We start from the raw sequence: 24,864 nt of genomic DNA on the forward strand, positions 1-24,864 counted from the left end.
TCTGAATGAAGTGTGGGCCATTTGGTGCAAACGTTTGATTTTGATAATGCTATATGTAGTTTTGGTTGCAGTGCTTCATTTTGCAGGATATATGAGGTATTTTGCAGTTTGGGTGTGTGGTTTTGTGAATTGTGTTAAGTATTTTGATAAAACCAGCCTAGTTTGCAAAATTGTGTTTTAGCAATTGGGAAAAACAGTAAAGCTGACAGTTTGCACCTTAACCTCCAAAGTGCTGGAGAACAGAGCCAAAATAACACAAAATGTGTCACAGTGTGTGTGTGGGCTCGTATTACTATCCTCGTGGCTACCGAAAATCCCCAAAAGTCCCCACAAGGATAGCAAAACAAGTAAAATTCTCCCTTGTGGGAATATCTCCCAGGTTCCCATGAGTACAAAGGCTGTTTTAAACGTAGGGGTTAGGTTTAAGGTTACAATTAGGATTAGAATTTAGGTTTAGGGTTTAGGGAAAATAGGATTTTGAATGGAAATACATTTTAGGTCTCCACAAGGATCGTAAAACATTTACTATGTGTGTGTGTACATGGATTAGACACTGCCCATTTCCCAAAATTGACATCTTTTTTTTTTACCTGGGTGGTATTTCCATAGACTGTAGGGTATTTCAGAAAGCAGGATCAAAGGGTTTCCTAAAGATTCTACGTAATTCATAGTTAAAAGTTTTATCAGGATATTGGATTTTGGAAGTGAAATTACAACTCTCAACGTGAATGAAAGCAATGGGCAATTCGTTTTTATAAATCCAACACTTTATTTGAAATTTGGAACAAATATTCCACAATCCCATTGCAAATTGTTCAATATCAATCTAGGTTATTGGTAGAATGATCAAATGCATCAATGGTCCAGTCTGTGGTGGAGAAAGGGGGTTGGGTTTAAAGCAGAAGAAAAGGCCCACAGTGATTTCAGTTTGCTCTCCAACCAGAGACAACAATGACGTGGCATAGCAATTATGAGAACTATTGGTTTTGTAACACAAGACATTTTTACTCCAATAAAAAAAACATACAATCAAGCTCACAGACACGAAGCTCACACAGAACTGACACATGGTAGCACCTAGGTAAGTTAGTGCACACACGTTTGCGCTCACACAAACAATGCCACCCACACGTTACCACTCTTTCACACAGACACAGATGCACACACACAGACCAACACACACCATCAGACAGTGTGACAGACAGTGTCAATCCCGGGGCTGGATGTCCAAAATGTTCTCAGCCAGGCTAGTGAGTTTGCTGTCTTCCAGTGCTCTGACCAGCCGGCCCAGTCGTGCCGCCCTCCCCTCCGCCTGGATGAAGCGGCTCAGCAGCTGATAGGCCTGCTCGTACAGCCCCTCCCTCTCATACTCGTAGGCCAGGTTGTCTATGGCCGGCCCCTTCAGCGCACGGCAGTTCTTGCCCAAGGCCCGCCCCACTTTCCTCCAGTCCCGCCCAACGCCGTTGGAGAACCGCTGCAGGTCCCCCGCCGCCAGCATGCGGTCCTCTGATAGGTCAGGAGACAGAGTGGGAGGGGGTGTTAGAGACATGTATCCAGAGTCTATATATGTTTCTGCAAGTAAGTAAGTAAAATACAACAGCAACTTTCCAGCTACTGGCCCTCCTCTCTTGCCTCTAGGCTACCCTGCCGTCCCGGGTTTAGTAGATGACCCATAATGAGTGTCCTCTATACCAGAGATTGGGCAAGCTATAATGGTCCTCTTCCTCAAAGGACCACTTAGATTAAAACCAGCACTTGAGCCGACTAAAAGTGTCATCAAACTATTTGAGGCACAGGTCAATAACCTTCCATAGACCAGTGCTGGTCTACTGACCGAGAGGTGAGAAACACTGTTCTATGCCAGTGCATGAATGTAGAGGACCCAGGTGACGGCTCTCCGCTGAACCCCCACTGATGATAAAAAGCAGCCATGGAAGCCAGAGCCAACTCACCAAACACCCTCTTCTGGAACAGGAAACAGTTGCTGGGCACGGGGGGCTCTTCCTGTGTGAGGGTGGGTGGCTGGGGAATGTGACCCAAGGCCTGGCTCTGCAGCTGCTGGTCCAGCTCAGCAATCTCATCATCCCGTAGGCGCTCTGGCTGTCAGGAAGTGACACCAACATTTAGAACACCCCATAGTGAGTCATTAGGCACAGCAGAGCACCTGTCAGGTATAGATTGGTGAAGTATTGCTTGTGATCTGTTTATCATATATTACCAGTAACAACACCACTATATATGGATTATAACCGGTATATAGTATATTACCTGTGACTGGTGGATGTGCTGCAGACAGAGCTCCAGGTCGTCCAGACAAAAGTCCAAAGTGTGCGTCCCGGCTTTGAGCTGGGTTTCCAAGGCAAGCTCCTGTTGTGGGATGTGGAGGAGGCGGCAGGTGTGCTGGGAGAGGGACTGTTGTACGGCACCGGAGCCATAGCTCTGCAGGAACCTGCGGCACGCCGCCACATCCACAAACTTCACCTCCACACCCAGCAGAGGATCTGCATCGTGCAGCTTTAGGATCTCGTACCCCTCCAGCCCCCCAGCTGAGTCTGGGACACAGGCCAGGTAAGGTCAAAGGTTAGAGGTAACCATAGCGAATCACTGGCACAATTGTAATATTTTTCACTGCGACCATAAAATAAATATAACCTGACTGTGTCTCCCTCCACTACTCTGGTCCAGGCAGAGCTCTGAGCTTAACCGTGTTATGACTTCCTAAAAGATCTCCCAGCATTTATCTGACAGCAGTTTTTCATAAGCTTTTAACTATATTCATCCCCTCAGTAGATAAGCAGGTCACACTGCAACACCAGCCCTTTTTCACTCCCCATGACCACCAAGCTAAGCCTTTCTTTCTATCAATAATACATCTGCCTCACCCAATGCTCAGCATGCTCCCTACGCTAGCTGGAGACCGGATGGCCTGATGTGGCTCACCTGTGAGTGTCAGCTTGAGGACTTTGAAGACGCTGAACTTGCCCTGCTGGTCTTTGTAGAGAGAGAGCAGGTTCACTGCGGGACAGGAGCGCAGGAAGAGAACCGCACATCCTGTCCACGGGCCAACCTCCACACTCAGTGCCACCATTTTCTAAAATATCATATGGTACAACATCCCATACAAGATTAAAGTTCATAATGTCTCTGCTCTGTATGCTACTATTCAAACATTATGCTGAATTTTGTACAGCACAGGAGCTTGTACTTACAGCTACATTCTTACATACACAGTACACACACACTCCCCACTTGACATTATCACACGCATGCGCACTAACAGAAACAGACATGCATGTTGTCCTATAAATAGTTAATGGGAACTGTCTCTATCCCTGCCTCGTTCCCCTTTTCCCTCTCATACATATCACACCTCCTCTCTCCTGCCTCTCTCAACTAAACATAGAGTACCTTTTCATCCATTATGTCCATTGTTTGAGCATTCCCGTCATCTGACCTCAGCTGTCACAAGCTTCTTCTGTGTTCCCTTCAAGCGTCTTCCTTCCTGCAGAGATAGAACAGATATATTACTCAAGTAATCAACAGTCTGAGTTCAAAGGCCAAGACACATCAATCAAATCCATTCTGGTATTAAAAAGAGTCAGGATCAAGATGCAGTCACAATACAATGGAACCCCTCACTTTATATTATCTCACTCCACGATTCTTACGTATCTTACCCTATCTTATCCCTTATATGTCATTACATTAATTTACTATTTAATGTCCCTTTTCTACCCTGGGGCGTTTCTAGGATTTGAAGACTTTGGGGGCATAGCCCAAAGCCAGTAGGGGGGTCCAGGGGCATTATCCCCCAGGAAAAATCTAAGGAATTTCAACAGTTAAATGCATTAATTTGGTGCACTTTGAGATTAATATTGAGAGAATATATATTTTTCAGGTAACGTGCACCTTCCCACCTGCCACAGGGTCTCTCTTCTCTGGAACACATACATCTACAGTGCATTGCCAAAAACCACTAAGACAAAACTGACTAAAGTCCCAGAGTACCCAAACACCCTTTCTATCTCTCTCTCTCTCTCTCTCTCCCTCTCTCACACACACAGACACACACACAGACACACACACACAGACACACAGACACACACAGCAGTAATTAGAAAGCTTTAAGTGATAGTCTATTGTGTGCTCACCCCTCCTCTAGCGCTCTCCATCACTTTCTATGTGTCATCTGTTGCTGTCTCTTAGTATTCTATGTTGCTGTCTTTTGTCTACCCTCCTCTCTCATCCTGTCCTGGTTGTAAAAAGTTTTAAAGTAAACAATTATTTTAATAGTAATTTCACAAGACTTTTTTTCACCTTACCTGCAAATTCTTTGTAAGCCATGTTTTATTTGTTCACTGTCTGTATTTCACTTCTTATAATTTGTGCAAATAAATACAACAAATTAGATTCTTTAGAGCAGCTTGAAGTGATACAGTCTACTGTGTGCTCAATCCACCTGTCCTCTTCTGTTACTTTCTATGTCTCTTGTCTGTTGCTGTCTGTGTCTTGTTTGTTACCATCTCCCTTGTCTATCCTCTTCTGCTATGGCCTGTTCTGTTCTTCTCTCCATCATATCCTATTCTTCTGTTGCTGTCTCTGTGTCTTGTCTGGTGTCTCTCTGCACCATATACTTTTCTGTTGCTGTCTCTGTGTCTTGTTTGGTGTGTTTCTTAAGTTTTGCAATCCAAAACGGTCAAGGGGATACTGGGGTAGCTTAACTTGTTTTGGGTCTGTGACCAGGTCACCTAAATCATGCTCTTCCCTACCATTTGCCACTGGCTGCTTCTGTTCTAATTGCTCCACTGGCCTGCTGTTCTCATCTGTCCTCCTCTTCCTATCTGAAAGGTAGAAAGGTGCAGCATGTCATTAGTTCGTTTTGAAGGGCGACTGCACTTCCTGATTTGGCCTTGTTTTAGATTTGGTTCAATAAGAAATGCTAGCGGGCATGACTGAATTCAAATGTGAGTTGCTTTTGGGGTGTGGTTTGATGTGGGTGTATCGTGTGTATGTTCACAGGTGGAAAGAATTAGCCAACTTATATTGCCAATTAGCTTCAGCCGACTGGTGTGTGACCTGACTTTGGATAGCCTATCTCCGGGGCTAGTTATGGACAGTAAATAAATTACACAATGTAAATGAGAGAATATTTTCATGCCTAAAATCTAAAACAAGACCTTTTAGTTTTCTCATGGAATGCTTTTAACATTTGTATTTCTACAATTCATAGTTGGTTTGAGCTTTTTAAGTCATTGAAATTTGGAGCTATTGGAATTTTAACATATTGTCCCATGTACATTGTGTAATTTACAGAGCCCCATAGGGATATCCAAAATCAAACTGAATTTACCACAGGCATTATGATCGGGTCGCATGCGGCTGCTGTCACAATCGTTTGAAGCATACTCAAACCAACGTGCAGCGTGATCTGGGTTCCACATCTTTATTTAGTGAAACACACAAAACAATAAAGCTAGAACGAAACAAACAACGAAACGTAACTAAGAGGTGTAACATACACGAACTCAAAACAATATCCCATAAAACACAGGTGGAAAAAATGCTACTTAAATATGATCCCCAATTAGAGACAACGATAGCCAGCGGCCTCTAATTGGGAATCATACCAAACACCAACATAGAAAAACTAAACTAGAACCCCACATAGAAAATAATAACTAGAAAACCCCCAGTCACGCCCTGACCTACTCTACCATAGAAAATAAGGGCTCTCTATGGTCAGGACGTGACAGCTGCACTCCAAATATATTTTTACTTGTGTCCTGCCAACTGTGGGCTGGATTGAAACAAACCCAACCTTCATTTACGTTGTGACGCAGTCACATTTCAGTCTGGCTAAGGCCCCGGAAGCCCAGACCTAATCACGCCACTGGTACTACCCCAACCCACTCACTCACACACACAGTCTCTCTTAACGCCTGACCTCAACCTAACCCCTATCTCTGGTTAGACTTCTTTCAATATGACTTGGTTCTGGTTTAGGGTCAAGTAAATGCTTGATGTGCTAGACCTGGGAGAGAGATAAATAAAGGGAAAAGAGTATCTGAGCTGGATTATGCCCATATCCTCATATTATACTATTAATTTCTTATTTTATTGAACCTTTATTTAACTAGGCAAGTCATTAAAGAAACACATTCTTATTTACAATGATGGCATACCCCGGCCAAGCCCTAACCCGGACGACGCTGGGCCAATTGTGTGCCACCCTATGGGACTCCCAATCACAGCCGGTTGTGATACAGCCTGGAATCGAACCAGGGTCTGTAGTGACGCCTCTAGCACTGAGATGCAGTGCCTTAGACCTCTGCGCCACTCGGGAGCCCAAAATAATACATATAAAAAATGTGGATTGCAGGTGATTTTATTTGTCACAAGTTTTCTGAGCAAAGAAAAATATTTATATTTTTTAAATTGCAGCCTATTGGGGAAGATAAAAGTCTATAAAATCACCAGGAAATCATCTCAAATTGATTTTCATTTAGGAAATCTGTTCCCAAGTATTCTCACGCATCAATAGAGGCACATACAGTGCCTTCAGAAGTATTCATACCCCTTGGCTTATTTCACATTTTGTTTCGTTACAGCCTGAATTCAAAAATGATTAAAAAAATGTTTTCTTACCCATCTACACACAATACGCCATAATGACAAGGTGAAAACATCTTTTAAGACATTTTAGTATATTTATTGAAAATGAAATACAGAAATATCATATTTACATAAGCATTCACACCCTTGAGTCAATACATTAGAATCACCTTTGGCAGCAATTACAGCTGTGAGTCTTTCTGGGTAAGTCTCTAAGAGTTATTATTTTTGTTATTCTTCAAGGTCTGTCAAGTTGGTTGTTGATCATTGCTAGACAGGCATTTTCAAGTCTTGCCATATATTTTCAAGCCGATTTAAGTCAAAACTGTAACTAGGCCACTCAGGAACATTCAATGTCATCTTGGTAAGCAACTCCAGTGTATATTTGGCCTTGTGTTTTAGGTTATTGTCCTGCTGAAAGGTACATTCGTCTCCCAGTGTCTGTTGGAAAGCAGACTGAAGCAGGTTTCCTCCTCTAGGATTTTGCCTTTGCTTAGCTCCATTCTGTTTCTTTTTATCCTAAAAAACTCCCTAGTCCTTGCCGGTGACAAGTATACCCATAATATGATGCAGCCACCACCATGCTTGAAAATATGAAGAGTGGTATGCATGTTTTGGAATATTTTTTTCCTTCTTTTCACTCTGCCATTTAGGCTTATATTGTGGAGTAACTATAATGTTGTTGATCCATCCTCAGTTTTTAACTCTTTAATGGCTGTGATAGGAGAAACTCTTTGAAAGTCACCATTGTGGCCTCATGGTGAAATCCCTGAATGGTTTCCTTCTTCTACGGCAACTGAGTTAGGAAGGACGCCTGTATCTTTGTTGTGACTGGGTGTATTGATACACAATCAAGTGTAATTAATAACTTCACCTTGTTCAAAGGGATATTTTACCTAGCTATCAACCAATAGGTGCCCTTCTTTGCGAGGCATTGGAAAATCTCCTGCCTTTGTGGTTGAATTAGTGTTTGAAATTCTGAGAGACCTTACAGATAATTGTACAGTGCCTTGGGAAAGTATTCAGACGCCTTGACTTTTTCCAAATTGTTACGTTACAACCTTATTCTAAAAAATTGTTGTCCCGAAGCCACTCCTGCTTGGCTGTGTGCTTAGGGTCATTGTCCTGTTGGAAGGTAAACCTTCGCCCCCAGTCTGAGGTCCTGAGCTCTCTGGAGCAGGTTTTCATCAACGATCTCTCTATACTTTGCTCCATTCATCTTTGCCTCGATCTTGACTAGTCTCCCAGTCCGTGCCGCTGAAAAACATCCCCACAGCATGCTGCCTCAACCATGCTTCACCGTAGGGATGATGCCAGGTTTCCTCCAGATGTGACGCTTGTCATTCAGGCAAAATAGTTCAATCTTGTTTCATCAAACCAGAGAATCTTCTTTCTCATGGTCTGAGAGTCTTTAGGTGCCTCTTGGCAAACTCCAAGCGGGCTGTCATGTGCTTTTAACTGAGGAATGGCTTCTGTCTGGCCACTCTACCATAAGGGCCTGATTGGTGGAGTGCTGCAGAGGTGGTTGTTCTTCTGGAAGGTTCTCCCATCTCCATAGAGGAACTCTGGAGCTCTGTCAGAGTGACAATTGGGTTCTTGGTCACCTCCCAGACCAAGGCCCTTCTCCCCCGATTGCTCAGTTTAAGAACTTGTCACGTCCTGACCATAGCCCTTATTTTCTATGGTGGAGTAGGTCAGGGCGAGACTGGGGGTTTAGTCTAGTTTATTATTTCTATGTGGGGTTCTAGTTTTGTTTTTCGATGTTGGTGATTTTGTATGATTCCCAATTAGAGGCAGCTGGTATCGTTGTCTCTAATTGCGAATCATATTTAAGTAGCATTTTTTCCACCTGTGTTTTGTGTGATATTGTTTGTGTAGTTGCATGTTAGCACTCCATTGTTGTCGCGTTTTTATTCGTCACGTCTTTATTGTTTGTTGTGTGGTTCACTTATTTCTAATAAAAGATGTGGAACCCAGATTCTTGCTGTCAATTTGTAGTGTACAATTGATTTATAACTATGTTCCGGTCCCCCGACCATCCGCTCAAGGAAAAATCGGTCCACGGCTGAATGTAATTGTGGACCCCTGGCCTACATGTAATCATAAGCCATCATTACATTCATAGACCGGTAGTGTCATACATTACTAAAACTGAAAGTGTGCTGGATTAATTCACCAGATGTAGCCTAGAATACCATAGAGTGTATGAGGATTATGTCATCATCAAGAGTTTATTAATGCAACATTTAACATCCACCACTGCAGCGTCAAAGACTAAAATCATCCTGCCAAGTGCCAACCAAAGGATTCCTGGACATTGGTTCAATTCCGCGAATGCCATTCTTTTGATTAGGATGAATACGAGAGTCTACAAGGTACAGACTGCCAAACAAGTCGAATTGGTCGGTCTCATTTTTTGTAGTGAATACTTATATGGTATTCTATAGAGAGCAATAGTAATGATTCAATGGGCAAAGTTTACGAGAAAATTTAGTTTTTGGAGTTTTTTTTTTAGATAAACGCAGAAAATAAGGCCTGTGGTAAACACAGGTTTAGAAGATTTTATAAGTTTCATTCTATGAGATAATCTCACTTTTTGTGAATTTTTAATCATGTACAATATAAATAAATACTTTCATAAAGGTCATGTTAACTGACAAATAAATCAAATCAAATTTTATTGGTCACATACACATGGTTAGCAGATGTTAATGCGAGTGTAGCAAAATGCTTGTGCTTGTAGTTCCAACGGTGCAGTAATATCTAACAAGCAATCTAACAATTCCCAACAACTACCTAATACACACAAATCTAAAGGGGTGAATGAGAATATGTATATATAAGTATATAGAACAAAATACAGTGCCTTGCGAAAGTATTCGGCCCCCTTGAACTTTGCGACCTTTCGCCACATTTCAGGCTTCAAACATAAAGATATGAAACTGTATTTTTTTGTGAAGAATCAACAACAAGTGGGACACAATCATGAAGTGGAACGACATTTATTGGATATTTCAAACTTTTTTAACAAATCAAAAACTGAAAAATTGGGCGTGCAAAATTATTCAGCCCCTTTACTTTCAGTGCAGCAAACTCTCTCCAGAAGTTCAGTGAGGATCTCTAAATTATCCAATGTTGACCTAAATGACTAATGATGATAAATACAATCCACCTGTGTGTAATCAAGTCTCCGTATAAATGCACCTGCACTGTGATAGTCTCAGAGGTCTGTTAAAAGCGCAGAGAGCATCATGAAGAACAAGGAACACACCAGGCAGGTCCGAGATACTGTTGTGAAGAAGTTTAAAGCCGGATTTGGATACAAAAAGATTTCCCAAGCTTTAAACATCCCAAGGAGCACTGTGCAAGCGATAATATTGAAATGGAAGGAGTATCAGACCACTGCAAATCTACCAAGACCTGGCCGTCCCTCTAAACTTTCAGCTCATACAAGGAGAAGACTGATCAGAGATGCAGCCAAGAGGCCCATGATCACTCTGGATGAACTGCAGAGATCTACAGCTGAGGTGGGAGACTCTGTCCATAGGACAACAATCAGTCGTATATTGCACAAATCTGGCCTTTATGGAAGAGTGGCAAGAAGAAAGCCATTTCTTAAAGATATCCATAAAAAGTGTTGTTTAAAGTTTGCCACAAGCCACCTGGGAGACACACCAAACATGTGGAAGAAGGTGCTCTGGTCAGATGAAACCAAAATTGAACTTTTTGGCAACAATGCAAAATGTTATGTTTGGCGTAAAAGCAACACAGCTGAACACACCATCCCCACTGTCAAACATGGTGGTGGCAGCATCATGGTTTGGGCCTGCTTTTCTTCAGCAGGGACAGGGAAGATGGTTAAAATGGATGGGAAGATGGATGGAGCCAAATACAGGACCATTCTGGAAGAAAACCTAATGGAGTCTGCAAAAGACCTGAGACTGGGACGGAGATTTGTCTTCCAACAAGACAATGATCCAAAACATAAAGCAAAATCTACAATGGAATGGTTCAAAAATAAACATATCCAGGTGTTAGAATGGCCAAGTCAAAGTCCAGACCTGAATCCAATCGAGAATCTGTGGAAAGAACTGAAAACTGCTGTTCACAAATGCTCTCCATCCAACCTCACTGAGCTCGAGCTGTTTTGCAAGGAGGAATGGGAAAAAATGTCTCTCGATGTGCAAAACTGATAGAGACATACCCCAAGCGACTTACAGCTGTAATCACAGCAAAAGGTGGCGCTACAAAGTATTAACTTAAGGGGGCTGAATATTTTTTGCACGCCCAATTTTTCCGTTTTTGATTTGTTAAAAAAGTTTGAAATATCCAATAAATGTCGTTCCACTTCATGATTGTGTCCCACTTGTTGTTGATTCTTCACAAAAAAATACAGTTTTATATCTTTATGTTTGAAGCCTGAAATGTGGCAAAAGGTCGCAAAGTTCAAGGGGGGCGAATACTTTCGCAAGGCACTGTATATAAGATCTCTTAAGCCTGTGTTACCTCAGACCTTATTTTTGTTGTTTATTATTACAAACTGGTGAGGTCTATGACGGGTTAGACTAATGAAAAACAGGGGCGCTGTTTTGAAGATACAAATATTTTGGAATATTTTACAACGCCTTTATTTGTTTTTGCCATGTTAACTCTATTACAGACACCTTAATGCATAGTTTTGAATCATATTATGTGAGCTAAGCATACAAATAAAAAATGAAAATATATAAAAACATTTTCCTTAAAGTATAATTTTATGTGTCTAATATGTCACTGTCCCCACTGCTACAACATAATTAAATACATGTAATTTTGTCCTTGAAAGATTTAAATGAAATACTGAAGAATTCTATTCATAACTATGGAACTACTGCTTTTCTGAAGAGTGCCAATGTGGCTTCAAAGTCTTTCATTGACCAATAGATAGCATCAGCAATCCAGGGTTTATATAAATCATTGGTTTAGACTACTGAGCCTACAAGACAGTGTGGTCTGTGGACTGTGTGGTATGCAGCTCTGTGAAAACGCGAGTCCCGTGAGTCACATGTACAAGATGACAGGAATTTCACTACATTCTCTCCTGCTATGAGGCAAGAATATGACACAGCAGACTGGTCTCATAGACTAGACGTAACATAGTAAATGTAAATCTGAGTCACTCAAATCAATATGATATGTTACGTTTGGTATAGTGAAAGAGATGGAGACCCGCACACTGTCGAAAAAAGGAATAAATCCAAAACAGAGACTTGAATGCAAAATAAAGACATTTATTAGAACATCATGGTTCCCAAATAAATTAAATGTAGATTAACACTGAGAATGGCCAAAGGCCGAAACTTTTGTGTTTTGTTTTCCCTTTTCATTTATACACTTTCTTGCACTATGAATAACCTCAACCAGAAAAAAACTAAAGGAGGGTGGTTGGTCAGGAATATAATGTGAATGTGTTCGAATCTCATCACTGACAACTTTAGCATTTTAGCTAATTAGTAACTTCCTCTAACCTTAACATTTTTAGCGAACCCTTCCCCTAACATAACTCTTCCCTAACCCTTTAACCTAACTTTCCTTAACCCCTAGAGCTAGCTAATGTTAAAAATTAAATTTATTGTGTAACATATATGTTTTGGAAATTCAGAACATATTGTATGAATCACAATTTGTAACATATTGTAATGACCCTGGGTTAATAAGCGCGGATATCGACTCTGCCGCTTGAGCATGCTTTTGTGGCAGTCAATAGCGCGCTGGATTTCGGACTCGAAGGACGAGGGTTCGAGACCTGCGCCCTGCCTGTTTCATTACATTGGTGTCAGAAGTGGTCGGACCTTGCATCCACGACAGTGCGTGTGCTTGGCCGGTGAGTTCCTGTAAGACGTAGAGTCGCAAGCTATTGCGAGGACGAGCTCTTTGAAAGGAGGGAATAGTGTAACGACCCTGGGTTTATAAGCGTGGATATCGACTCTGCCGCTTAAGCATGCTTTTGTGGCACAGTCAACAGCGAGCTGGACTTCGGGTTAGAAGGTCGAGGGTTCGAGACCTGCGCCCTGCCTGTTTCATTACAATATGGTACAAATTGCAATTTGTAATATGTCATATTAATAGTAATTTGTAACATATCATACGAAATGGATGATGGACATCCACAAATTAATACTTCCCATACGAAATGTAACATGTCTTGCGTTTACGTACAGAATAATACGGAATGCTCTTGAGACCACGTTGGACACAGTGCGGTTCAGACTTTTAGGAAATTAGAAAAGTAGACCTACTTTATAGTAAATTAAGCTGCACCAAACACCGCCTATTGACCTTCAATAATAATAAAAACTATTGGTGAAGTTTTAATCATACATTGAAGTTGTTACAAAACAGTAGCCTAATCAACGATAGAAAGGAATCATTGCAACTTGAATACATTTTCTTTCATGATTGACGTAATGTTATGCATTTGTTTACTGTCATTTGTGGCATTAACTGTTGTATAGGCTATAATTTCGTTTTGGGTTTAAAGTAAAATCATAATTGTATTGTTAACTTACCTTCAAAGAAAAAAATGTTGTAAGGACGGCAACACGACCTGACCACAGGAAAACACAGATACAGTAATAATTTCCCGACAGGCAATTGGTTACAGGGAAACCTGAGGCACTGTGATTGGTGAGAAAGAACATGCCGTTTCCCTATTGGTTAGAATCACGTATCTTTACAGGAAGGAAGTATTTGACTGTTTTTGTTGCTTGATTGGAAGGAAATATTTGTCGGAACTGATCCTTTACTGCTTTAGCTATTTGCTTGCAACTGTGTAGCTAATGACAATGTTGAAATTATATAATTGCATGTACCCACTGAACATGACACTAAAGTCAAAATTAATCGACTGAGAAGCAACATACCAAATAAGTAACAGGTTATTTGTTTAGGCCTATATAGATAGTTACTGTTATTTGATGTTTTTGGAAGCAGGGCCATGGGTGACGTTATTCATTTGCCCGGTTTAAATGTTGTTAACATGTATATTCCTTCCTCGAAGTAATCACTGCGCCATTTGAATGTATGGGGGGTTCCTTACGTGCACATCCACATTGTCAGACAATAGATTATTTCAGAGAAGGTAGGCCACATTTATTAACAAGGAAATACATATTCACTTTCAAAGGAAATACCTATGTTACAGACTGAAACTATGGCAACTGCTTGGGGACAAAAACAGGCCAGATGGAGCCTATTAACAGAATAGAAAGGATTCACATAAAAAACAAAAATGATGTGAGCAAGGCCCACATAAGGTCTGACAGTAAACTGTCGGTCTTATCAAGGCATGACAGGAAATGGCCTCACTATTAATCAGAGAGCCCCTTCCAAGAAAATTCGGACAGGTGAAGTCAAGACAGACTTGAGCCCTCTCTTCCTCTCTCAGAATCTGATATGCCAGCGCATCAGTGTGCAAAGCTAAAATATCCCCATCGATTAATAAACCCTGGTGCTGAAATATATCTGTAAGTGCTGTGTTACTGTCAAACACCCACACACATTAAACATGTTAGACTACTGTTCATCCCTAAGTATCCTCTTTGATCACAGCAGCAAGATTGTAATCATCACAAACACATTATCTATATTTCACTGCTGGGGGGGGGGGGGGGGGGGGTCCATTAACAATTGTGATTACCTTTGTGCAAAGGAAGATATGATATAGAATTGTTTTACTTTGTGGTTGTGGATTCTACTGAAAACCGTTTATCGTCCACGCGGGCTTGAAAATAACCGCACCAGTTCAAGCACCGCCTTCGCCCAATCTTGATTCGTCCAAATAATCAACGATTAAAACCCAAAACCAGAAACTACCGCTGCTAGTAATAACACAATTCTATGTGAGCCTTGACAGTTTCTCGCCGTTTCATCTGCCCAAGAGAGATTATGCCGCTTTCACATGCTAGTTGGAATTAGGAAACTCATACATTTCCGATTTGCCAAATCGTAGAAAATATCCCAGTTTCCCTAGTTGTCATGATGACACACCTATCTCGATCGATGGGAGAATATTTGAAATAGACAAGACGGCGACGTGTACATCGTTAGATTACTTAATGTAGCAAAACATGTATTTTAATAATGGAGCATTTTCGCACCACTTGCAATTGGACACCGACATTTTAAAAGATACGTTTGTCCGAATCGAGAACGAAGATAGTGTCGCCAAGTTAAAGTTGCTCGAAAATTCTCTGTTACACCAAACAGTACCCAGTCTGTAACTCCAAGTAATGGATACCAAAAGCCTCTGGTTAAATCACAATATCTGGTGTAACAATCTATAGTTACAGTATGTATCTACATCCTTTGTCGAAATGTAACAGTCAGACTGCAACCATTGTTTCAATATTTTCACTACGGTGACTAAAAACTAAATAATGTATACCGATGTGTTTAAGTACTATGCAATGTATTTAAATAACTATATTTTGCTATGTAACTACTGTGTAAAAAAAAAAGTGCCATGTATGTAAAATATGAGTCATACGTAAATATAACAACAAATGCTGTAAGAAGAGGGGATGGGCCAATAAAAATACATTTTAAAAGATGAGTGAAATCATAGGTCTGCCAAACATCTAACTGTTTTTACTCATTTGTTATTCAGTTTGATATCCAAGTGAAGAATTTAACATCGGAGTAGTGGTTGTGCGAGTGTGTGTGGATTTGGTTCTCTAATGTTCAATCACTGCTCTGTAGTTTACTTTCCTTGCAGACAGATTCGTTTTTACAGTGACAGCATGAATACTGTAAGATAGTTTGAACACATACTACAGACACACAAATAAACTAGCAATATATAATAATAATATTATTATTATTTCCATTTAGCAGATGCTTTTATCCAACGCGACTTGCAATCACGTGTGCATATATTTCACGTAGCTCCGGGAAACAAACCCACAACTCTGGCGTTGCTAATGCCATGACCTACCAACTCAGCCATACAGGGCCACAACAACGGCACGATAATGAACACAAAATACTACCAAATGCTGTCACTGAAGACATTTCAACAACAAAAAACCTGTGTTACTCTGTGGCTGCCGACCAAAACCAGGTAACCATGGTAACAGGGTATCCCAGTCTGTTCACTTTAATGAAGAACACATGACATCATGAGGCTTTAGAGTAGACCGACCACCCCTCACAGTGATGTTATATTACAAACACATACACCTCAACACATACACACAAAAACTCAATCATAATACACAAAGGAGAAGTCATAAACTGCTCTCCAACAAGAATCACCAATAGGTAGGGTGGAGCTTCTGTGAATTATATGTTTGACAAATTTGAGAGTCTCTTTGTCCCTGTAGACAAGAGCCAGGGAGTTGACCTCTGGATACACCATCAGGAGCTGCGGACAGGAGGACACCGATGAGAAATGACAACCATGACAATCACAGGAATCTAGTTGACCAGTTGCCATTTTAACAGTGACATCACTTACCTCCTCATCCTCTTCATTAGCAATATAAGAGGTGAGCCCCCAAACTCGGTCTGCCAGTCTGAAAAATAAAAAGACAGTTTTCACACTTTGGATTTGATATTGTGTATGATAACATTCACACTTACAATTTTTTAAATATTTCCCAAACTATGATTCTAACCTACATTGTGTGTCTGTGTGATTAGGCATGAGTGTCTGATTAAGCGTGTGAGTGTGATTAAGCGTGTGTGTGATTAAGCGTGTGTGTGACTGACCAGGACAGCTCAGGGGCAGCAGTAGGTCAAGGGCGTACTCCGCTCTCGATGCGTCTCCATCGTGCAGTAGTGTGTAGTCCCCGTGAGCCCAGCGACGCAGTTCTCCAACACACACCGGAGTGCTCGGCTCTTGAGAATACACACAGAGGGGTCAATACATACTTAGAAAGGCATATTCAGTCCTGAGGAGGTACAGAAAGGTCAAGGCTCACAAACACACATATCTGAGGATACACACAGGGGTCAACACACACACACACACACACACTACCTGTCAAAAGTTTTAGAACACCAACTCATTCAAGGGTTTTTCTTTATTTGTACTATTTTCTACATTGTAGAATAGTGAAGACATCAAAACTATGAAATAACACAAATGGAATCATGTGGTAACCAAAAAAGTGTTAAACAAATCTAAATCTATTTTATATTTGAGATTCTTCAAATAGCCGCCATTTGCCTTGATGACAGCTTTGACCACTCTTGGTATTCTCTCAACCAGCTTCATGGGATAATCACCTAGAATGCATTTCAATTAACAGATGTGCCTTCTTAAAAGTTACTTTGTGGAATTTCTTTCCTTCGTAATATGTTCGAGCCAATAAGTTGTGTTGTGACAAGGTATGGGGGTATACAGAACATAACCCTACTTGGTAAAATACCAAGTCCATATTATGGCAAGAACAGCTCAAATAAGCAAAGAGAAATGACAGTCCATCATTACTTTAAGACATCAAGGTCAGTCCATACGGAAAATGTCAAGAACTTCAAACGTTTCTTCAAGTGCAGTCGCAAAAACAATCAAGCGCTATGATGAAACTGGCTCTCATGAGGACTGCCACAGGAATGGAAGGCCCAGAGTTACCTCTGCTGCAGAGGACAAGATCATTATAGTTACCTGCCTCAGAAATTGCAGGCCAAATAAATGCTTCACAGAGTTCAAGTAACAGACACATCTCAACATCAACTGTTCAGAGGAGACTGTGTGAATCAGGCCTCCATGGTCGAATTGCTGCAAAGAAACCACTATTAAAGGACACCAATAATAAGAAGAGACTTGCTTGGGCCAAGAAACACGAGCAATGGACATTAGCCCGGTGAAAATTTGTCCATTGATCTGGAGTCCAAATTTGAGATTTTTGGTTCCAACTGCCGTGTTTTTGTGAGACGCAGAGTAGGTGAACGTTTGATCTCCGCATGTGTGGTTCCCACCGTGAAGCATGGAGGAGGAGATGTTTTGGTGTGGGGGTGCTTTGCTGGTGACACTGTCTGTGATTTATTTAGAATTCAAGGCACACTTAACCAGCATGGCTACCACAGCATTCTGCAGAGATACACCATCCCATCTGGTTTGCACTTAGTGGGACTATCATTTGTTTTTCAACAGGACAATGACCCAACACCTCCAGGCTGTGTAAGGGCTATTGTACCAAGAAGGAGTGATGGAGTGCTGCATCAGATGACCTGGCCTCCCCAATCCCCCGACTTCAACCCAATTGAGATGGTTTGGAATGAGTTGGGCCGCAGAGTGAAGGAAAAGCTGCCAACAAGTGCTCAGCCTATGTGGGAACTCCTTCAAGACTGTTGGAAAAGCATTCCAGGTGAAGCTGGTTGGCAGAATGCCAAGAGTGTGCAACGCTGTCATCAAGGCAAAGGGTGGCTATTTGAAGAATCTCAAATATAAAATATGTTTAGATTTGTTTAACACTTTTTTGGTTACTACATGATTCCATATGTGTTATTTCATAGTATTGACGTCTTCACTACTATTCTACAATGTAGAAAATAGTAAAAATAAAGAAAAACCAGAGAAAACTTTTGACCGGTAGTGTACATACACAAACAAGCAACACACCTTTGGTATTCTTATTAACTGATGGTTTGTACCCAGATGACCCTGTGGCTTCTCTCTCTTGTTCATCTTCTTGGTCCTTCTCTTCCTCCTTGTCTTCGTCACTAGGGCTGAGATAGTGCAGTATCAGGCCAGTGAAGTTGGACAGAAGCAGTAAGAACGCCTCCGAGAACAACAGCTCCCAGCATGCACTCACACACTGGGGGAAGGACTCTAACGAAGTCACTTCATAACATCTGCACAACGGACATACACAAAAATATTTACACAAATCATATACGTTTACAGCCATCATAACACGTTCGGGATCTCTCTCTCACTCACACAAACAAATTACTTGACAGGCTCAACTCCTGTTGGGAAGACCTTGCTTGGTCCACTGGACGTCAGTCGATCGCAGTGCTTCACTCACCTCCTTAAACTTCTCCTCCTGTAGAGACAGACACTGTCAACCAGGAGAGAGGCAGCAGGAGAGAGATGGAAAAATTAAGAGGTAGAGTAATGGTGTTACTTTGAGGAAATTCTTGAGCTGGATCTCAGCTGTCCTCTAACTCTTGCTGAACCTGTGACTGGTAGTCAACATCCAGATGCAGTGGAGTCAGCCACTCTAGCAGCACTGTGAACAGACAAACAAAATACACACTCAGGTAAAATGCACACACACACATCCTTGTGACCACATCCTTGCTATATGGCTGTGAGTTCCCTGTTTCAGAACACACACAAACTTACATCTCTGAGAAGGTGGGGGCTCCTTGGCAAGGGGGGATCTGTGTGACGAGGGGGTCGCTCCAAAGACGGCCCGTGAAACCTGGACAAACACACAGAGACAACCATCCGTAGATTGCACTACTGCTACCTGGACAGGTGAGAGGTGTGAAGTGTGTGGTTGTTATCCGGTGGTATAGGAAGAACTACCTGGTGGAAGGAGACGGGTGAAACCTCGAAGAGAACCAGAGTGTTCCAGCTGGGCACCAGAGACTTCACCACACTATGGGGCTGGAAGTGATCTATGCACAAAGTAGATAAGTTAAAACACACATTTTTTCACTCACGCCAATACACACACACACACACCAATACTTACCATCTGCGCTGAAGAGATCCAGGGTTCCTCCATCGCTGCTCTCCCATGGAGGGACAAAGTAGAGGATGAAGGCAACACGCCTCCCCTCCAACTCATCATCATGACACAACAGAACATCTACCGACAGAGAGATAGAGAGGGCATTGATAAAGACAATGTGTATATTTCATAATTAATTCCAGAAATATGCATGTCCATATAGACTAACTATGCAGTGGGTAGAACAGGATATCTTGGGGGGATAGCTCAGTGCTTCTGCTCTTTTCTAGGAAGAGCATGCTAATATTAAGGCTTGCTCATTGTTTTTTTGAAGAGTAGAGGTAAAAACATGTGACTCACCGGTGTATTGGTACTTGGCACAGGAAATGTCCACTGTGGGCTTCAGTTCTACCCCCAACACTTCCCCCAGCCAGGATCGAAACCACCCAAATAGTCCTGCCCTGAAAACACACACAAAGCTCAAAAACAGCCAAACTGAGAGCATGCACATGTAAAGAACATCAAGCTGCTTGCGTAGTGAGTACCGCTTTCCCCTGATTCAGCGCATACCGAGGCTTGAACTCAGGACCTCTCCCTCACAAACACGTGACCGCCATCCTGAAGCGTCTTACTCAGTCGTCCAAATGGAGACACTTGTGGAAGCACGCGCAAGTGGAGACACTTCAGGCGGAGGAATGAGTTACACAGATCCCTGTCTGCTACACACACACAAAGCAAACATGTTCTCTCTACCTCCCTAAATTGCTCTCACACAGACACACACTCAAGCCTGTGATGTGAGGCTCTTTTCTCTTTTTCAGGCCATCTGACTGTAAGAGAAATTGTCAATGAGTATCACAACTCCCAATGTCATAACTCCAAAAGGCAGAGTAAAGAAAGATTATGAACAAGAAGCAACCCGTTTCCAAACTGTATTCCTATCAGTTTTCCTTTTTCACCTGATTCAATTTGTACAGGTCGTTGGACTTCTCATGGAAGTTGAGGTCTAGAAGCTCCCTCTGTAGGTTCTCTGTAAAGCTGTCACTCTGGATGAAGTTCCTGATGATGCAGTGAGGGAAAGGGTGGCAGTCTAGCTCCAGGTCCCCTTAAGAGGAACACCAGAGGAACACTCAACGACTGGTCTACCAATATAAAAAACGTTTTAACACTAATTATGTGAATAAATGTAACATGAACTAATGTATGTCTTAGAGTCAGTTGTTACCTCTGGAACATTTTCATTTAAGGTTCTAACCCATTCTAACAGCACATAGGAAGGTGGTAAACCTCAATACTCCAAAAACATACTTTTTTTGTGACACCATTTTCTTACTTCTCTTTGGGTGCCATATATGAGAGCCTGCACCGCAGCATTCAATGTCAGCAGAACGAAACCGATGAATCGGTGGTGCGAAACACGTACAAGGCAAGCAGGTAGGAGCTCCGCAAATGGATTAGGGACGCAAAAAGACAATACAGACTCAAACTTGAAATGATGTTTGACATTTCAGACTCACGTCGCATGTGGCAAGGACTACTGACTACCACAGACTACAAAGGCAAATCCAGCTGTGCGGTGCCCACCAAAGCCTCACTCCCAGATGATCTTAACACATTGAATGCTTGCTTCAAGGCAGACAAAGAGCCATCCAGGAAGACTCTCGCTGCTCCGGACGACCAGATGCTTTCGCTTTTCAGGGCTGACTTGAGAAAAACTCTCAAAAAAGTGAATACTCACAAAGCCGCCGGCCCAGATGGCATCCCTGGCCGCTCTCTCAGAGGGTGTGCTGACCAGCTGGCATCTCAGACATCTTCAACCTGACCCAGGCTGTAGTCCCCACCTGCTTTAAGGAGACCACCATCGTCCCAGTGGCCCAAATGACAATCACCCCGTCGCACTCTCATCGGTCATCATGAAGTGCTTTGAGAGGCTGGTCATGGCCCACACCAAGGCCAGCATGCCAGGCAGACTGGACCCACTCCAATTTGCCTACCGCTACAACAGACCCAGATACATTTCCATCGCTATGCACACGGCTGTAACACATCTGGACAAGAGGAACACCTTTGTGAGAATGCTGTTCATTGATTACAGTTCAGCATTCAACACTATTGTTCCCTCCAAGCTCGACACCAAACTCAGAGCAACTGGATCATGGACCTCCTGATGGGCAGACCACAGGCTGTGAGGATTGGCAACAACACCTCTTCCACACTGACCCGTAACACAGGGGCCCCACAGGGGTGTGCCCTCAGTCCTCTGCTGCAATCTCTGTTCACCCAGGACTGCGTGGCATTGCACGACACCAACTCCATCAGGTTGCTGACGACAACACGGTTGCAGGCCTGATAACAATGACGAGTCAGCCTATAGGGAGGAGATACGTGAATTGGCATTGGGATGTCATGACAACAACCTCTCCCGCAATGTCAGCAAAACAAAGCAGTTTTTAATTTTTTTTTATTTAACCAGGCAAGTCGGTTAAGAACAAATTCTTATTTACAATGACGGCCTATTCCGGCCAAATAGGGACGATGCTGGGCCAATTGCACGCCACCCTACCGGACTCCCAATCACGACCGGATGTGATACAGCCTGGATTTGAACCAGAGACTATAGTGACGCCACTTGCACTGATGCAGTGCCTTAGACCGCTGTGCCACTCAGGAGCCCAAATGATTAACTTCAGGAAGCAGAGGAGGGAACATGCCCCGATCCACATCAACGGTACTGCAGTAGAGAGAGTCACTAGTTTAAAGTTCCTCAGCATTCACATCACAGAGGACGTGTCATGGACCAACAACACCACCACTCTTGTCAAGAGGTTGCAACAGCGTCTCTACTTCCTTAGGCGGCTGAAGAAATCTGGCATGCCGCCCCGGGTCCTCTCCAAATACTACCGCTGCACCATCAAGAGCGTCCTGACCAGTTGCATCACGGCCTAGTATGAGAATTGCTCCGTGCACGAATGCAAGACCCTCCAGCGGGTGGTGAAGATGGACCAGTACATCACTGGGACCGTGCTTACACCCATCCAGGACATATACCCGAAAGGGTGTCTGAGGAAGGCACGCAGCATCATAAAGGACCCCACACACCCCAGCTACAAGGAGAAGGTATAAGCAAATGAGGTCTGATACAAACAAGCTCAGTGACAGTTTCTATCTACAAGCCATCTGACTGCTGAACACTTGAACTGTTCTTATTCTCCACATCGTAGCACACGAGCTCACTCATGCACAGACCCACACAGACATACACATATACAGTATTCAGAACCCTTGACGTTTTCCACATTTGGTTACGTTACAGCCTTATTCTAAAATATATATTTTTTTAAGCGAAAACAGGTTTTTAGAAAGGTTTGCTAATTTAGAAAAAATAAACAGAAATGTCTTATTTACATAAGTATTCAGACCGTTTACTATGAGACTCGAAATTAAGTTAAAGTGCATCTTGTTTCCAATGATTATCCTTGAGATGTTTCTACAACTTGATTGGAGTCCACCTGTGATATATTCAATTGATTGGACATGATTTGGAAAGGCACACCGGTCTATATAAGGTCCCACAGTTGACAGTACATGTCAAAGCAAAAACCAAGTCATGAGGTCGAAGGAATTGTCCGTAGAGCTCTGATACAGGATTGTGTCAAGGTACAGATCTGAGGAAGGGTACCAAAAACAATCTGCTGCATTGAAGGTCCCCAAGAACACAGTTGCCTCCACCATTCTAAAATGGAAGAAGTTTGGATCCACCAAGGCTCTTCCTAAAGCTGGCCACCCAGCCAAACTGAGCAATCGGGAGAGAAGGGCCTTGGTCAGGGAGGTGACCAAGAACCTGATGATTACTCTGACAGAGCTCCAGAGTTCCTCTGTACCTAAAGGACTCTCAGACCATGAGAAACAAGATTCTCTGGTCTGATGAAACCAAGATTTAACAATTTGGCCTGAATGCCAAGGGTCACATCTGGAGGAAACCTGGTACCATCCCTATGGTGAAGCATGATGGTGGCAGCATCTTACTGTGGGGATGTTTTTCAGTGGCAGTGACTGGGAGACTAGTCAGGATCGAGGGAAAGATGAATGGAGAGATCCTTGATGAAAACCTGCTCCAGAGCGCTCAGGACCTGACTTCAAACAGAACAACGGCCCTAAGCACACAGCGAAGACAACGCAGCAGTGGCTTTGGGACAAGTCTCAATGTCCTTGAGTGGCCCAGCCAAGAGTCTGGAACCCGATCAAACATCTCTGGAGAGACCTGAAAATAGCTGTGCAGCAACGCTTTCCATCCAACCTGAGACCTTGAGAGGATCTGCAGAAAAGAATGGGAGAAACTCCCCAAATAGAGGTGTGCCAAGCTTGTAGTGTCATACTCAAGGCTGTAATCACTGCCAATGTTGCTTCAAGAAGTACTGAGTAACAAGTATGAATACTTACCTGTGATATCAGTTTATTTTTAATAATTTACAAAAAAAATAAGTTTTTGCTTTGTCATTATGGGGTATTGTGTGTAGATTGATTAAATAGTTTTTTTTCATACATTTTGGAATAAGGCTATAACGTAACAAAATGTGGGAAAAGTCTAGGGGTCAGAATACTTTCCGAATGCTACACACACATCACAACTGCTGCTACCAGACTCTTATTATACTGCTCAGCTTATACACTGCCCCCCTCTCCAATACACGTTTAAATATTAGCTATAAATGGTGCCTTCCTCTATTATACTTAAGCTTAAAAAGTTATATACTACGGTGCCATTTACTTTAAGTTCGTAATCGTATCTTTGTGTTGTTTCATTGTCGAGAAGGAACCTGCAAGTACGCAGTTCGTTGGCTGATGAATACCATGCGTATTCCTTAAAAATTACTAATAAAAAATGTAACTTAATGAAAAGTGATAATGGTTGAGGTAGTTGACCCACATCTTCTAGTGTTTTCAGATCAGTGGTCATGAAAGCAAAGTTGTGACTAAAGCTTTGCACTTGACTGACAATATTGATATGTAGGGTGACTAATAACGTATCGATCAAATAACCATCTATGTAACAAGACTAGCCAAAGCATGTGCTTGGTGTAAACACATGTAGCTAAAATAGCTAGCAAGTAGCTGACCATGAGAGTACCTCGCTCGCTGCGACCATGCTTCCTTCACTCCCCTCTTCACATCTTCGTCCTCGAGTAGTGCATAAAGTTCTGCTCGCTCTTCACTTTTCTTTCTCTTCTTTCCTTTCTCGCTATCGTTTACAATTAATTTTAGTATAAATTAGTTTGATGTTCATTGAAAGAGATCAGGGTCCAGAGTAGCGCTGAGGTCCTTCCGTTTTATTTGAGAGGCCTGCGCAACCATCGATATTCATTGTCAGATATGACAGCAGATCTCTTTGTTTCTTGGGACCTAGAACTAGCATCTTTTCTGTCCGAGTTTAAAAGTTAAGCATTTGCCACCATCTACTTCCTTATGTCTAAAATAGAGGCTTTCAGGTTAGGCCATTTTGTGTCGTCAATATAGCAGTGAAAGTTGACATTGTGTTTCCAAATGACATCACCAAGATGGAAGCATATATAGTGAAAACAATACA

At 42.3% G+C, this 24,864-nt stretch overlaps 2 protein-coding genes across 4 annotated transcripts; both read right to left on the reverse strand.

The window, feature by feature from the left end:
* Positions 1-749: 749 nt before the first annotated feature.
* On the reverse strand, positions 750-13,255 carry tradd (TNFRSF1A associated via death domain). 3 transcript variants are annotated; one of them, XM_021604936.3, is made up of 7 exons: positions 13,161-13,255; positions 4,770-4,841; positions 3,409-3,502; positions 2,941-3,091; positions 2,269-2,552; positions 1,953-2,100; positions 750-1,506 (listed from the first exon to the last, which is right to left on the reverse strand). In XM_021604936.3, the coding sequence occupies exons 3-7, from the start codon at positions 3,427-3,429 to the stop codon at positions 1,208-1,210; spliced, it is 903 nt and encodes a 300-aa protein (XP_021460611.1). In that variant the 5' UTR covers positions 3,430-3,502; positions 4,770-4,841; positions 13,161-13,255; the 3' UTR covers positions 750-1,207.
* Positions 13,256-15,732: 2,477 nt separating this feature from the next.
* LOC110526952 (prolyl 3-hydroxylase OGFOD1) lies at positions 15,733-24,545 on the reverse strand (the record flags this gene model as incomplete). Its single annotated transcript, XM_090239454.1, is given in 13 exon segments — positions 15,733-16,015; positions 16,109-16,143; positions 16,146-16,166; positions 16,363-16,491; positions 18,218-18,452; positions 18,567-18,644; positions 18,726-18,753; positions 18,755-18,830; positions 18,943-19,025; positions 19,080-19,224; positions 19,302-19,418; positions 19,641-19,741; positions 24,409-24,545. Coding segments are annotated over 13 exon segments (1,347 nt in total), but the record flags the coding sequence as incomplete, so codon positions are not given.
* Between the last annotated feature and the right edge of the window lie 319 nt (positions 24,546-24,864).

Source organism: Oncorhynchus mykiss, chromosome 6, assembly GCF_057628025.1.
Source record: "Oncorhynchus mykiss isolate SJ-2025 chromosome 6, ASM5762802v1, whole genome shotgun sequence".
NCBI classification, from domain to species: Eukaryota; Metazoa; Chordata; class Actinopteri; order Salmoniformes; family Salmonidae; genus Oncorhynchus; species Oncorhynchus mykiss.